This window comes from Piliocolobus tephrosceles, chromosome 14 (assembly GCF_002776525.5).
Source record: "Piliocolobus tephrosceles isolate RC106 chromosome 14, ASM277652v3, whole genome shotgun sequence".
Lineage (NCBI taxonomy): Eukaryota > Metazoa > Chordata > Mammalia > Primates > Cercopithecidae > Piliocolobus > Piliocolobus tephrosceles.
In genome coordinates, this window is record NC_045447.1 from 85,738,975 (window position 1) to 85,752,738 (window position 13,764).

The 13,764-nt window shown below is 39.7% G+C and overlaps 1 protein-coding gene across 1 annotated transcript in view; it reads right to left on the reverse strand.

The window, feature by feature from the left end:
* Positions 1-13,764, reverse strand: part of CEMIP2 (cell migration inducing hyaluronidase 2) — an 86,453-nt gene that overhangs the window by 17,767 nt on the left and 54,922 nt on the right. The window contains exons 15-18 of the mRNA XM_023213278.2: positions 12,840-12,995; positions 10,021-10,198; positions 7,214-7,429; positions 3,351-3,559 (exon numbers count right to left, since the gene is read on the reverse strand). Of these exons, the coding sequence (XP_023069046.1) occupies positions 3,351-3,559; positions 7,214-7,429; positions 10,021-10,198; positions 12,840-12,995 (759 nt within the window). The remainder of the gene's footprint in view (positions 1-3,350; positions 3,560-7,213; positions 7,430-10,020; positions 10,199-12,839; positions 12,996-13,764) is intronic.

Genomic DNA, 13,764 nt, shown 5'->3' on the forward strand with positions numbered 1-13,764 from the left:
TGGCTCAAGCCTGTAATCCCAGCACTTTGGGAGGCCGAGACGGGCGGATCACGAGGTCAGGAGATCAAGACCATCCTGGCTAACACGGTGAAACCCCGTCTCTACTAAAAATACAAAAAACTAGCCGGGCAAGGTGGCGGACGCCTGTAGTCCCAGCTACTCGGGAGGCTGAGGTGGGAGAATGGCGTAAACCGGGGAGGCAGAGCTTGCAGTGAGCTGAGATCCGGCCACTGCACTCCAGCCTGGGCGACAGAGCGAGACTCCGTCTCATAAAAAAAAAAAAAAAGAATTTTTTTTGCTTATAAATATAATTTTACCTTTTATAAATGTATTCAGATGAGTTCCTAATGGGAAAATTGCTGGATACAAACGTATATGCCTTTTTAAAGCTTTTGACGCATATCACTAAATTGCCATAGGATTTTCTTAGTGTCCTTAAATATAAAATTAATCCTTTTTAAAAATCATTAAAAGCATTTCCACTTTTTATCATTTTCTTTTTGACCTTTTTATTATAGTAAATATACACACCACAAAATTTACCATTTTAATAATTTTTAGCCATATGGTTCAGTGACATATTATAAGTACATTCTCAATGTTGTTCAATCATCATCACTATTTCCCGAACTTTTTTGTCATTCTAAAAAATGTTTAAACAATATGTAACAAGGCCTTAAAATTCTTCACATAGCCAGGCGGAGTGGCTCATGCCTATAATCCTAGACTTTGGGAGACTGAGGTAGGTAGATTACTTGAGTGCATGAGTTTGAGACCAGCCTGGGCAACATGGCAAAACGCCATCTGTACAAAAAGTACAAAAATTAGCTGGGTGTGGTGGCATACACCTGTAGTCCCAGCTACCTGGGAGGCTTAGGTAGGAGAAGTAATTTAACCCAGGAGGCAGAGGCTGCAGTAAGCCAAGATTGCACCACCGCGTTCTGGCCTGGGCAATGGAGCAAGATGTTGTCTCAAGAAAAAAAAAAAATTGTTTACCTAGGTTTTAAAGTGAAAAAAATAATCCCACTAAAGAATAATTAGAAAATGCAGACAAAAAGTATAAAAGAAGAGATGTTCTATGAATTATTGTCTATAGCAGCAAAATGCGGGGGGAGGGGGAGTAGGGGGTGGGCAGGAGAAATGACCTAAATGTTCATGGGGTAAGTTAAAAAAATTATGGCACATTCATAAGCACAAAGCAACTTGAGGTTAGAAAGAGGGGAATATACTATATATGTTTACAATATACTATATGTGTATACTATATGTTTATATATGTTTACCTCGCTTTGGTTAGGAGGACTATAGATTATTTCCATTTTCTTTATGTTTTTCTATATTTTCCTTATTTTGTTTAATGAATAAGTACTGCTTTCATAACTTCTAGAAGTGTTATTTTTCAGAAATGGCATTATGACAAAATCTATGACTTCCCTATAATTATCTCAAATTGAGGGGAAAAAAATTGTCCATCTCTTCCTTTTGCCTCTGACCATCATGTAATTTTTATAAAGTTTCAGCTAATTAAACAAGTATGACTGAATTTCATGCCCATGTGGATTTTTGAAACTTCCAGGCTCAACTTTTTTTTTTTTTTTTTTTTTTACTTTAAAATGTTTTTACTTGCTCAGTATTTGATGGAAAGGTATGCACAGTACTTTACAGAACACTGCATATCATTTTATCGTCATATCTCACCTCCAATTCATAATTCTGCCCAATATAACTTATAGAGTACTGATCACCCTTTGACATTTCTCCATCCTCTCTGACAATTGTTTGCTTCTTTCATTGACTTCTCTGCAACTCACTGATGATATCAGATTGGGCTTTCAGAAATCTCACTCTGGCCACAATATGGACTAAGGATTGGAGGTGGGGAGACTGAGGTGGGGACTGCTCCATGGAGCCAGGCAAGAGATGATGGCTTGACTTAGCCACAAACATTGTGGGTAGAAAGAAGTGGACAGATTTAGATGACTTTAGGAGCTGGAACCAACAGGGTGCCGTTACTGATAAGATGGAGTGATGAGGGAAAAAGAAGAGGCAGGAATGAGTACTGGCCTTTGGGCTTGGTTGACTGTGTGGGTGGGGCACAAAGGGCTGCAGCAAGGATTACAGGAAAACAGTAATAGTAATGGTAATGGTTCAGCTCAGAGCACATGCCAGAATCCTAACAATCTCAGAACAAGGGCATCTGCCACAATGTTCACCATCCTTGGAGGTGACTTGCTTAAAGCTGAATTCCTATATGCTCTAGTCCTACTCCGTTCATTTCAACTGGATGTTTTAAGAGTGTTCTGACAAGTCAGGGCTTGATGACAACTCAGGTGAACAAGCCATTTCAATTTTTCAGGTATATATCTCAGTAGTTTCATGGAGTCGCATGGGTTAATATCCACATGTATCTAGATTGATAAGATACATGTGGCTTACCCCTCTCTTTCTAAATAGTCCCATCCCACATTCCTAGTTTCACCTTCTGTCACTTCCTCTGATACACTCTATGTCCCCGTCACATTGAATCCATCATTTCCCCCCAGGAGAACTGGCCCTTCCCAACACTGCTTTTATTAATAGAACAAGATGGATTGCTTCATCAGAATCATTCCTCACCTCAGCCTGGCTCAACTCCTTTAGGCAGAATTGTTTAATAGTTGCTCTATCATTTGTCCACTAAAAAATAGCTTTGGTTTTTGAGTTTTTTCTACCTGTCTACTGTGAACTCCTAGAAGGCAAGTACTTCTCTCATTCATCTTTATGTCAACTCACACACAATAAACACTTGAATAAATCAATTATAAAAATAGCGCCTTGGATTGCATGTGATATTAGAACAGACAAATGAGAAATCAAGAAGGGATAAAATAGTGCCTTCAGGCAGGGCTAGCAAATACCTGGCCTTCATGTCCCAACTCTTTCACTTCTTGCCCCTACAGGCATTACTAACCCGTCCCACCACTTTCTTCTGACATGTCTAAACTCAGCCTCAAAAATCTTTTAATTTTTCAGGTAAGCAAATGTTCCACTGGAACTGCATAGAAAACTACTTCCCATCCCAGCTACAGGGAATTAAAGCATTCAGCAGACTATATTAAAACCTATTGTTGAATGTCTTAATGTGCATAATAACTTGATCACAGAGAAAAAAAAATGCTTTTGAAATGACAGGATTCAATTTGTATAATCTCTTAATTCCCTAAACATAAAATATACAGCCTCCTCACAAAAGAAGCAAAGTACATAAAATTAGCTTTCTTTGTTTGCTGCAAAGGAGATGTAAGTTATTCTTTTTCTCCACTAAATTACTGCTTGCTCAACTATTTGAAACAACAGTAACAGAAACATACTTGTTGAAGTTGACGAGGTATAGAAACGTAGTCCGTGGTGCTGGCCCATTCCAGTGGATGGTATATCCCTTCTCCAGCATGACCACAGGCTGGTACTGTGGAAAGGCAGCCTTCTGATTAATACCTCGGAGCACCATAGGGTGGGACGGATACTCATCTCGTGTAATGGTCATAGAAAGATTCTGAGTGCTCCATGTCTGTACATAGACCTTGAAAAAATAATCAAGAAGGGAAGAAAATGAACATTTAAATAGCTAAACAGACATTTTCAGCACAAAGTCAAGTGTCTCGACTTTGAAAAGGGAGATTCTATGATCTGTGCCAGACTAAGTGAGCAGCGGCCAACTACATCCTAAGCCACTTATAGTGCAGCTGACTTAAACCAGAAATGGTAAAAACAGACCATGTGCTCTGCTAGCCAAGATCTTCATCATCGCTTCCACCACTACAGGCCAGCTTATTCATCAGAATATAAAACTTCTGTGGCTTATACAGCTTGTCAAAGAAATCTCTCAGTCTAAAGAACACACATACAAAAAAATTAGTCAACTAATGTGAAAACTGATATCCTCTACTCAAATCTAAGAGACTTTCCTCTAAACCAAGAGATGAAAAATTTATATATCTTAGAGTTTTGGCTTTCAATTTTCCATGACCTACGTCAGCCCACAAAGCCATTTTTCACCCATTCCAAAAAAAAAAAAGTTATAAAGTACTGTGCAACAACTGAAAAAACATATTAAACTGAGACAAATTTGAAAGTCCTGAACGTATTCCAGTGGCATTAGAGCTACTTGCCATGCCAAAAAAAGGCATCCCCAAATGTATCCTACAAAGGAAAATTCTTAGAACAAATCTCCTAAAACAAATCAGTATCTGTAACCAAATTCTCCAGAATATTAAAGCAGCTGCAGAGTATTGACATTTAATCTACAATACTGCTGTATTTTTCCCTGTTATTTCTATAATCTTATTGATATTGACTCCTCAATTTTACGTCCTTTTTAACTACCTCAATTATTTAATACTCTTCTGACACCACTTAAAGATTTAAAATAGACAGGAAACATTTTTAAGACTATTGATTGTCTTCATTTAAGTATATATTTGATATATAATATATATTAATTTAAACATATATTTATGTTTAACATATATTTAATTATATATATTTATGTATATGTATATTTATATGTACATTTGTGTGTGTGTGTGTGTATATGAGGCTATACATACACTGCATATCTGCCTCCTGCCTTAGTAACCTTAACTCTCCCTATATCACCATCTTTCTCCCTGAGCACCTTTATCCCTCAGGTCATCAAAAAGCACATATTCGGCCAGCCGCAGTGGCTCACGCCTATAATCCCAGCACTTTGGGAGACTGAGGCAGGCGGATCACTGGCGGTCAGGAGTTCGATACCAGCCTGACCAATATGGTAAAACCCCATCTCTACTAAATATACAAAAATTAGCCAAGCGTGGTGGCACACGCCCATAATAATCCCAGCTACTTGGGAGGCTGAGGCAGAAGAATTGCTTAAACCTGGGAGCTGGAGGTTGCAGTGAGCCAAGATAGTGCTATTGCACTCCAGCCTGAGCGACAAAAGCAAAACTCTGTCTCAAAAAAAAAAAAGTACATATTCCACTAAAAAATATTTACAAATAGTTAAATAATGATCATTCTATCTCGAGATCCAATTGCTCCCATTTTTGGCATACTACATCATTTCTAAGTAACAACAAATGGCAGCAGATCTGGGTTCTGGCCCAAATTTCAAATTCACAGGAGTAAATTTCTGGTCTGTGGTCCTACCATTCCCAGTGCCCCCTGAGGAGTATTAGACGACTTCTTTCTTTCTTCATCTATAAATAAAAACAGAATTACTACTCTGATTTGTAATATAGATCAGGTTACTATTCTCAAATACATTAGATATTCAGAGGACTGAATGCTTTACTGAGTAAATGTTGAATAAATGAAAAATATGTCACATTGATAGTCGCAATGGTAATTTATAAAAGAGCTACCATAACCACATATTTTATAGAAACATTTATGATCACTTAAAAAATATAACGTTTTCATTAGTGCGTACCTGCCACTTTAAGACAGACAGACAGATGTATGCACACATGCATGAAAACGCATGGCTGGCAAGAACTTTAGCCAAAACTGTAGCTTCAAAAAGACTAAAAGCTTTTTATTATCTATTATTATTATTATTATTATTATTATTATCATTGAGACAGAGTTTCGCTCTTGTTGCCCAGGCTGGAGTGCAATGGTGCGATCTCAGCTCACTGCAACCTCCGCCCCCAGGTTCAAGCGATTCTCCTGCCTTAGCCCCTAAAGTAGCTGGGATTACAGGTGCCCACCACCACACCTGGCTAATTTTTTCTATTTAGTAGAGATGGAGTTTCACCATGTTGGCCAGGCTGGGCTTGAACTCCAGATCTCAGGTGAGCCACTCGCCTCAACCTCCCAAAGTGCTGGGATTACAGTCTATTATTTAATCCTGGCTGGGTGCAGTGGCTCATGCCTGTAATCCCAGCACTTCGGGAGGCCGAGGCGGGTGGATCATGAGGTCAGGAGATCAAGACCATCCTGGCTAACACGGTGAAACCCTGTCTATATTAAAAATACAAAAAAATGAGCCGGGTACGGTGATGGGTGCCTGTAGTCCCAGCTGCTTGGGAGGCTGAGGCAGGAGAATGGTGTGAACCCGGGAGGTGGCGCTATAAGTGAGCTGAGATAGCACCACTGCCCTCCAGCCTGGGTGACAGAGCAAGACTCTGTCTCAAAAAAAAAAAAAAAAAATCCCCACCCTTTAATTGTCTGCATGGGGCAGAGCGCGAGGGGAAGATCTTCTCTTTTCAAAATCCTGGGCAACTGGTACCTCCATTCTGCAATCTCTTCCACCCACCAAAATTTGACTATTAAAATCACCTTTGCAACTTACTGCTCTTCTCCTTAAATAATACTAAGAGCAGAAAAACACTGAACTATGTGTCAGGCCTTATGCTAAATGCTTTACATATACGCATATACTCTATCTTCACAACAGCCTCCCATGAGAGTAATTACTATTATCCCCATTGTGCACCGACATAGAGTAGTTAATCAACTTGCCCAATGCATACTTTAGAAAATAACAAAGCCAGAATTCAAACCCAGGCAGTCTAGCTCTAGAGTCTGTGCTCTTAACCATATATACAACCTTGCAAATTAGTTCATCCTCTTATACTAGGCATCAAGTTAATACACATTAATGCTTAATGTCTTCAAAGAGGTGTTTCTCAATGTATATGATCTCCATATTTTCATAGACATTATATCATAATATAATTAGGAAATTTTCCTTGGATTCCTTTCTTATCCACTCACTCCTAATCTCCAGCTCTGTCCCCGGGAATATCTCACTTTTCATGTGACCTACTGATATTTTGCTCAAAAGTCAGAGTCTTTAAGTAGAGATTAATGACCCCGAAAGCAACGGATAAAAATACCTCTCAGAGGGCATAGCTGTAGTGTGGCAAGAAAACCTAAGAGTCAAGAAACACGGGTTCTCGCCCCAACTATGTTCCAACCACTTTAACCCAGGGTAAATCAGCTGTTCTCTCTGGGATTCACTTTTTCACCTCTTAAATAGATCTGGAGTTGGGGAGTTTTAAGAAAAATTCCAGGAGTCCATGACTCCTAATGAATCAAAAGAAAGAAAAGAAAGGACAGGACATGACAGGAAGATAGATCACACTTTGGAAAATGTCAATCACACTGAAAAGCTGAAGAGTACTTCTCACAGAAGCAGTGCTGGCAGGAGCTGGCAGGAACGTGGGCATTATACGTTTGCTAAGCCTACCTGTGCATAGGTCCCGCTGCAGATCACTGCATTCCACTTAGTAACATTTACACAGCTTGGATGGCGGATCAGGTAGTTGTCCATTCTTCCCACATAAGCATCCTTGTATCCTGTCACAGAGCCATCAATGTCGTGGAATATGGAGTTCTTATCACCATCCAGCTCACAATCTTCAAACCAGGGACCAGGCTTTCCAAAAAAGACATTCAGAGAGACCTGACCACAGTGAAAAAGAAAGACATCACAAAGCGAGGGCTCCTGCCATCTCAGCATCCCCTGCCGTGACCTGACTGCAGATCCACTGTGATTGCTTTAAGGTTAGAGCAGTTCTGAGTTATAGTTGATAGTTCAGCTATGGCACTCAAGTCAACCTGAGTTTTCTACTCAATTAATGACATATTGGGGTTGGGGGGAATTTCCCAAAACCTTATGGTATTTAATGGGCAAATGTTAAACGTCATCTTTATTTATTTAATGGGCAAATGCTAAACATCATCTTTATTTGTACTCTTCTTTTCCCCACTTAAAACCTATTACCTGTTCCCCAGACAAAACTCAAGGGAGACTATGTAGTCACATACATTTGTTAAAAATTATAAACCGTACATGTAAGATCTGTGCATTCCCCTATATGTAAATTATACCTCAATGAAATAAAAATCTATGACAGGTTATCTTCAGAGCTAGTTAATCATTTTATCTCCAAATGCTTTAGTTACTTGTTCATATGACTCCCCCCTCATCAAAAAAATAAACAGATAAGTACAGGTCAAAACAGAAACACAGTTTAAGTGTTGGCTTAGTATGGCTGAGTTACTGATAAACTCACTTGAATCTGCTAAAAAGCCCATACTACTATCTTACTCCTCAATACAGACCAAACTCAGCTCAATAATTTTCACATCCAGTGGAGTTTACTTAAAGCCTTTATCAAACACATAATGCACAGCTGCAAAATGGGCTGCAGGTGACATGTTTTACAGCCTTTAGCTGCTTCTTATTAACAGTAAATTATATAATACTAACGCTATTCAAGTCACGCAGATACATCTCTTAAATGCTTTTATGCACTTTTTGCCCTGGGGTGTTTTTAAATCAACAGAACATCTAAACGATAAGCAACTCAATGGAAAACTGTGACATCTAGGCAAGTAGATGCACGTTCTTGGTTTCACACTTTTTCTCTTTTCCTACGTGGTTAAATCTGATAAAAGTTTACAGCATATTTTCCACCCTTTTAAGTAAAGCAAATTTTGCAAACTGCTCCCTTTATAAGCTTCAGAGCACCCCCACCATAGAAAACTCCAGACTGGATGAACTGCTGGACTTAAACACTATGGATTGTCTTACGCCGTTATAACTTTAGGACAACAAATACAGTGTCTAACAAACCGCTTTTCAGTATGCCTATGCCAGTGATCGCGATACATGGAGAACTACGGGGAGGTCCACGTGGGCAGTAAGGAAACAGCAAGTCTCCATACCGGACAGGTGATCCTAGACTCATCCTGCTGATTTATGTGGATGCCATCTACCAGCCTAGTCCTACCCCTCCCCTGGAGCCACATGGCCTAAGAAAGAACCAGCCAACCAAGCTGACACTCCAATTTGTACCTGTGCCTCTGATCCACGCCCAAGCTGTTGTAGAAAACCAGACATAGACTTTGATAAACCTATCAAGCTCTATTTTAAATTAGGCAACTATAAAGTTTGTGGGTAGATATGAATGAGAGAATGATGATTTATTTTCCAGGTGTGGCTGCCTGTGGGAGCCGGGAGCTAGATGTCCTGATACTTCTCTTTCTTGTGCCACTGCCATCATGGAACTGGCAAGATGATGAAAGCCTGGGGGCATGTAATCAGATCGTCCTGTGTGTTACAGGTACAGGTGATACTGGTGAAATTGGTAAGAAAACAATTCCTGTGGGCTACTATACTGTAAATGGTAATTTTTACAGTCTATCTGCAATCTTCATAAAAACCTTCCAACAGTTTATATCAGAAGTAACCCAATTTCAGCCAGGTGCAGTGGCTCACACCTATATTCCCAGCACTTTGGGAGGCCAAGTTGAGAGGATCATTTGAGGCCAGGAGTTAAAGACCAGCCCAGGTTAATGAGGCCCTTTCTCTATTTAAAAAAAAAATTTTTTTTTTAAGTAGCCAGATGTGGTGGCATATGCTTGTAGATCCAGTTACTTAGGGAGCTGAGGTGGGGGATGGCTTGAGCCCAGGAGGTTAAGGCTGCAGTGAGCCATGATTGTGCCACCATTCACATCACTGCACGGCAGCCTGGGTGACAGGGTGAGACCCTGCCTCAAAGGAAAAAAACAGAAAAGAAAAAAGAAATAACCTAATTTATATCACACTGTCACAGTATTCTGCTTTATTCCCAACCTCTTATCCTCTAGTTCCCCAGAAGAACAGCCCTCAGACAAGTAAAATAGCAGGAAGGACCCAAATCTCTTAGTGGAAATGGACTACCCAACCAGCATATTTCACTGAATTTTCCAAACTTGTATATCCTCTTGTTCCTATAAAACTCTACAATTTCTGTATCATCACTTGAAGTCATTTTCTCTATCAAGGTATGACTTGAATGTCAAACATACCCCAAGTCACACGGGACTTCTGTTCTCACCTTGAACTCAATGGGAGAGTGTGCATGGAATTAGGAGCTGCCTGTGTGTGTGTTTTTCCTCCCACTTATACAGACTCGGTGCAAATCCTTTGCATTTTTGTCTTTGGGAATGTGCTATTCCTCCTTTTCTCACCATAGTCACTACATAGGAACTACAGAACATACTTACATGTGGACCAAACTTCACGAGGGAGATATTATTCCTGGGGGTTATCTGCCAGGAATTCTTCATGAGGAAGCCAATTGCACTGCTGTACCTATCTGGAGTTGGCACATATTTTTTGAAAGTGCTCCTGGTGAGGTGAATGGGCCCATCATAAATCTGAAAGCCTCTAATTGGGAATGTCCTGTGGAAATACAAGATTTTGTTTAATGCACATGGGCTGTCCCCTTAGCAGCACTTCATTAACTCGTTTTATGAATACAGCTAAATATCCTGTATGCACTATGCAAAATTCTAGGATACAATGGGAACCAAAACAAGATCCCTGATCAAATGAAACATACGCTGTAGCAGGAAAGACAAACAGAAAAACAAAGGATCATTTCGGAAAATAAGTGCTATAGAGACCATAAGACACAACGTTATGATGGATTGGGTGGGGAGAAAGATGCTATTTTAGACAGTCACCTCTCTGAAGAGGTGACTTTGTTTTCCTAGAATCAACTCAGTTAAGATCTTTTATTTGGTACCTCAGATACTCTGGTCTTTGTTTCCAAATCTCCAGCCATGAGAACAAAAGACAAGCCTTTGCTTAGGCAGGGAACTGACCCTTAAGCCACTAAATGATAGTACAAAGGTAAAATGATACACTTAAAAGTGTGAAAGCATGAGCCCTCAAGGCTTACCATGTCAAAAGGTTTAGCTAGACTGAGAATTTTGTTTTATTCATTTTCCCCCTTTCTGTTCAAACACAAACTCCTTAGCCTACTAATCACAAATCAATAACCATACTTAATGTATAGGAACTGGTAATATTCTGAATTCCTTAATTCTTTAACTGCATGGCAGAGGATCTCTATAGCAACGAATTATTCTACAACTAGGCAATGTTTTACAGCAAAAGCATATATGCTAGCAAGAAAAGCAAATAGCCTAGTTAAAACCCTTCACAACATGATGTATTTAATATTTCTAAGCGTACATCTCAACATGGTTCTCCCCTGTAGAAAAGGTTGTGATATGGTTTGGCTCTGTGTCCCCACCCAAATCTCATCTTGTAGCTCCCATAATTCCCACATGTTGTGGGAGGGACTCAGTGAGAGATGATTGAATCATAGGGGCAGGTCTTCTCCGTGCTGTTCTCATGATAGCGAATGGGTCTCACGGGATCTTATGGTTTTAAAAACAGGAGTCTCCCTGTACAAGCTCTCTCTTTTTGCCTGATGCCATTCACGTAAGATGTGACTTGCTCTCGTTGACTTCTGCTATGATTGTGAGGCCTCCCCAGGCATGTGGATCTGTAAGTCCAATAAACCTCTTTCTTTTGATTTTAAATTGTCTAGTCTCAGGTATGTCTTTATCAGCAGTGTGAAAATGGACTAACACAGGTTGTAAAGATATCATAAGATTAAAGCAGATTCCATTAATTAATGAGAAATTTTGATTTTGGAAAATCCTCCTTACCAAACAGCAAAAAGCATTTTGAAATAAAACTGGAGGTCAATACAAAACACAGAGTGGAACTGATTTGGCCACCATCACATCGCAGCCCATATGCCAACCAATACAGCTTTTTAAAAAATTGACACGTTAGAAGCAGCAGCAAGAGCCTAATTGTGAAGAGCACAGAACTGAAGACAACCTAACTGGGTTTGAATTCCACCTCCTCTACCTTTAGTAAAATACTCATTTGTAAAACAGGATGCTGGCAGCGCCTATCTCATTGAGCTTTGTGAGGATTAAGTAAATATATTTATAACAGGGTCTGACATATCATAAGCATTTAATACACGTTAGCGATTAAAACATCCATGAGGTTCTTTTCCCAGTGGCTTCTAAGGGCTAACAAGAGCTCCACACAGAGTGTAGCACACAGCAGTGCTCAATATTCCACAACGACAAGCACAAGAGGTGAGCAGCCAAGCATAGTGACCTTTCTCCAGCAAATAGTACAGCTCTCCTCCGAGTCCTCGCTCTGCACCACTACTCCCCAAAGCTAGCAGTCTGTTTGCCCCATTCCTCTGCCTTGTTCCAGCCCAACATCCAGCAATAGTACTCCTCTAGGGGAGTTGACTCTTGAAGAATTATGACATGGGCTCAGATGTGAGGCCTAAAAACACTGTTGAATATTTTTCTACCTGGTTTTCTCACAAGTAACATGAGAAGTCCAAACTGTGCCTCAGAACTGAGATATGAATTATTAGTTAATAGTTTCCTTAAAGCTTTGAAGACGTGCTAAGTACAATTTTAATGACTCTGTGATGATGATGACAACAGAAAACATGCCAAGAGCCTACCCATTCCCTTCAACATTTAAACCGCCATTCATTAGACAGCCGTGGAGGGGTTTTGAGTTAACTTTGGCATCAATCAACTCTCATTTCCTAGGACTCTTTTTCAGTAGGTAATTTCCTTTTTCCAGTAGCTATTTCTGAAAACCAACAACACACATTGAGGAAAAACTGACCTAATGTCATAGTTTAGGGTTTGGCAACTTTCTATGGCTCAAGAAGGAAGAAGAAAACAGTTCATATAAGGTCTTATATAAGGAATGAGAAACAAGACAGGTTTCTTTGTTATAAAATTGATCATTAAATCTATGAAATGTTTAATAACTAATGCTCCAAAATTTCAGGAGGATAATACACATAATAATTATAATAGTAGTAGCAGTAGCAGTAGAAGTAGTAGTAATAAATAATAAAATAGGAAAAGAGTCTCACAGTAGGAACCAAGCCATCCAGGATTATTACAGAAACTTCCCTGAGGATTAGGTTTTCCTTTACTGCTTAAATTTGACACTCTATAGCTAAAGCAATGCTTACCTGTTCCTGGGTAATGTCCGAGGCTTCTGGTCTATTCCTCCAGTGCCTACATACTTGTTCTGACCACCCTGAAAGCCGTAATTCCTGCTCTCCCCAACAAAGAGAGATTCAGATACCTCTTGGCTAGAACCTTCATCACTTGGAAAGCTTCCATCACTGTTAACATGAGAACAATCATTAGCTACATTTCTCTAGAAAATTTAAATGTATTCCCAAATGTAGGCATGCTATAACTGAAAAGCTAAAAGTTTTAAAAGAAGTCAATAGCTTTCTCTAATACATATTCACAAGTCTTCAGAAACTGCTTTTTTTTTTGAGACAGGTTCTCACTCTGTCGCCCAAGCTGGAGTACAATGGCAAGAACATGGTTCACTGCAGCCTTGACCTGCTGGGCTCAAACAATCCTCTCACCTCAGCCTTCCAAGTAGCTGGGACCACATATGCATGCCACCACGCCTAGCTAATTTTTTAAAATTTTTGTAGAGATAGGGTCTTGCTATGTGGCCCATGCTGGTCTTGAACTCTTGGCCTCAAGTGATCCTCCTGCCTTAGCCTCCCAAAATACTGGGAATATAGACATGAGCCCTCACACTCAGCCTTGAAATTGCTTTTAAACTATAAAAATACCTGTACCTACTTATAGTTCAATATATATACATACATATACCCCTCTTACTATATATATACACACATATATATAAATATATATATATATGTAATTTTTTTTTTTTAAGAGACAGGGTCTCATTCTGTCGGTCAGGCTGGAGCAGCAACCTTGAACTCTCGCGCTCACAGGATACTCCCACCTCAGCCTCCAGAGCAGCTAAGATTACAGGCATGCCACTACGCCTGGTTAATTTTTTTTTTTTTTTTTTTTTTGAGATGGAGTCTTGCTCTGTCGCCCAGCATGGACTGCAGTGGCACA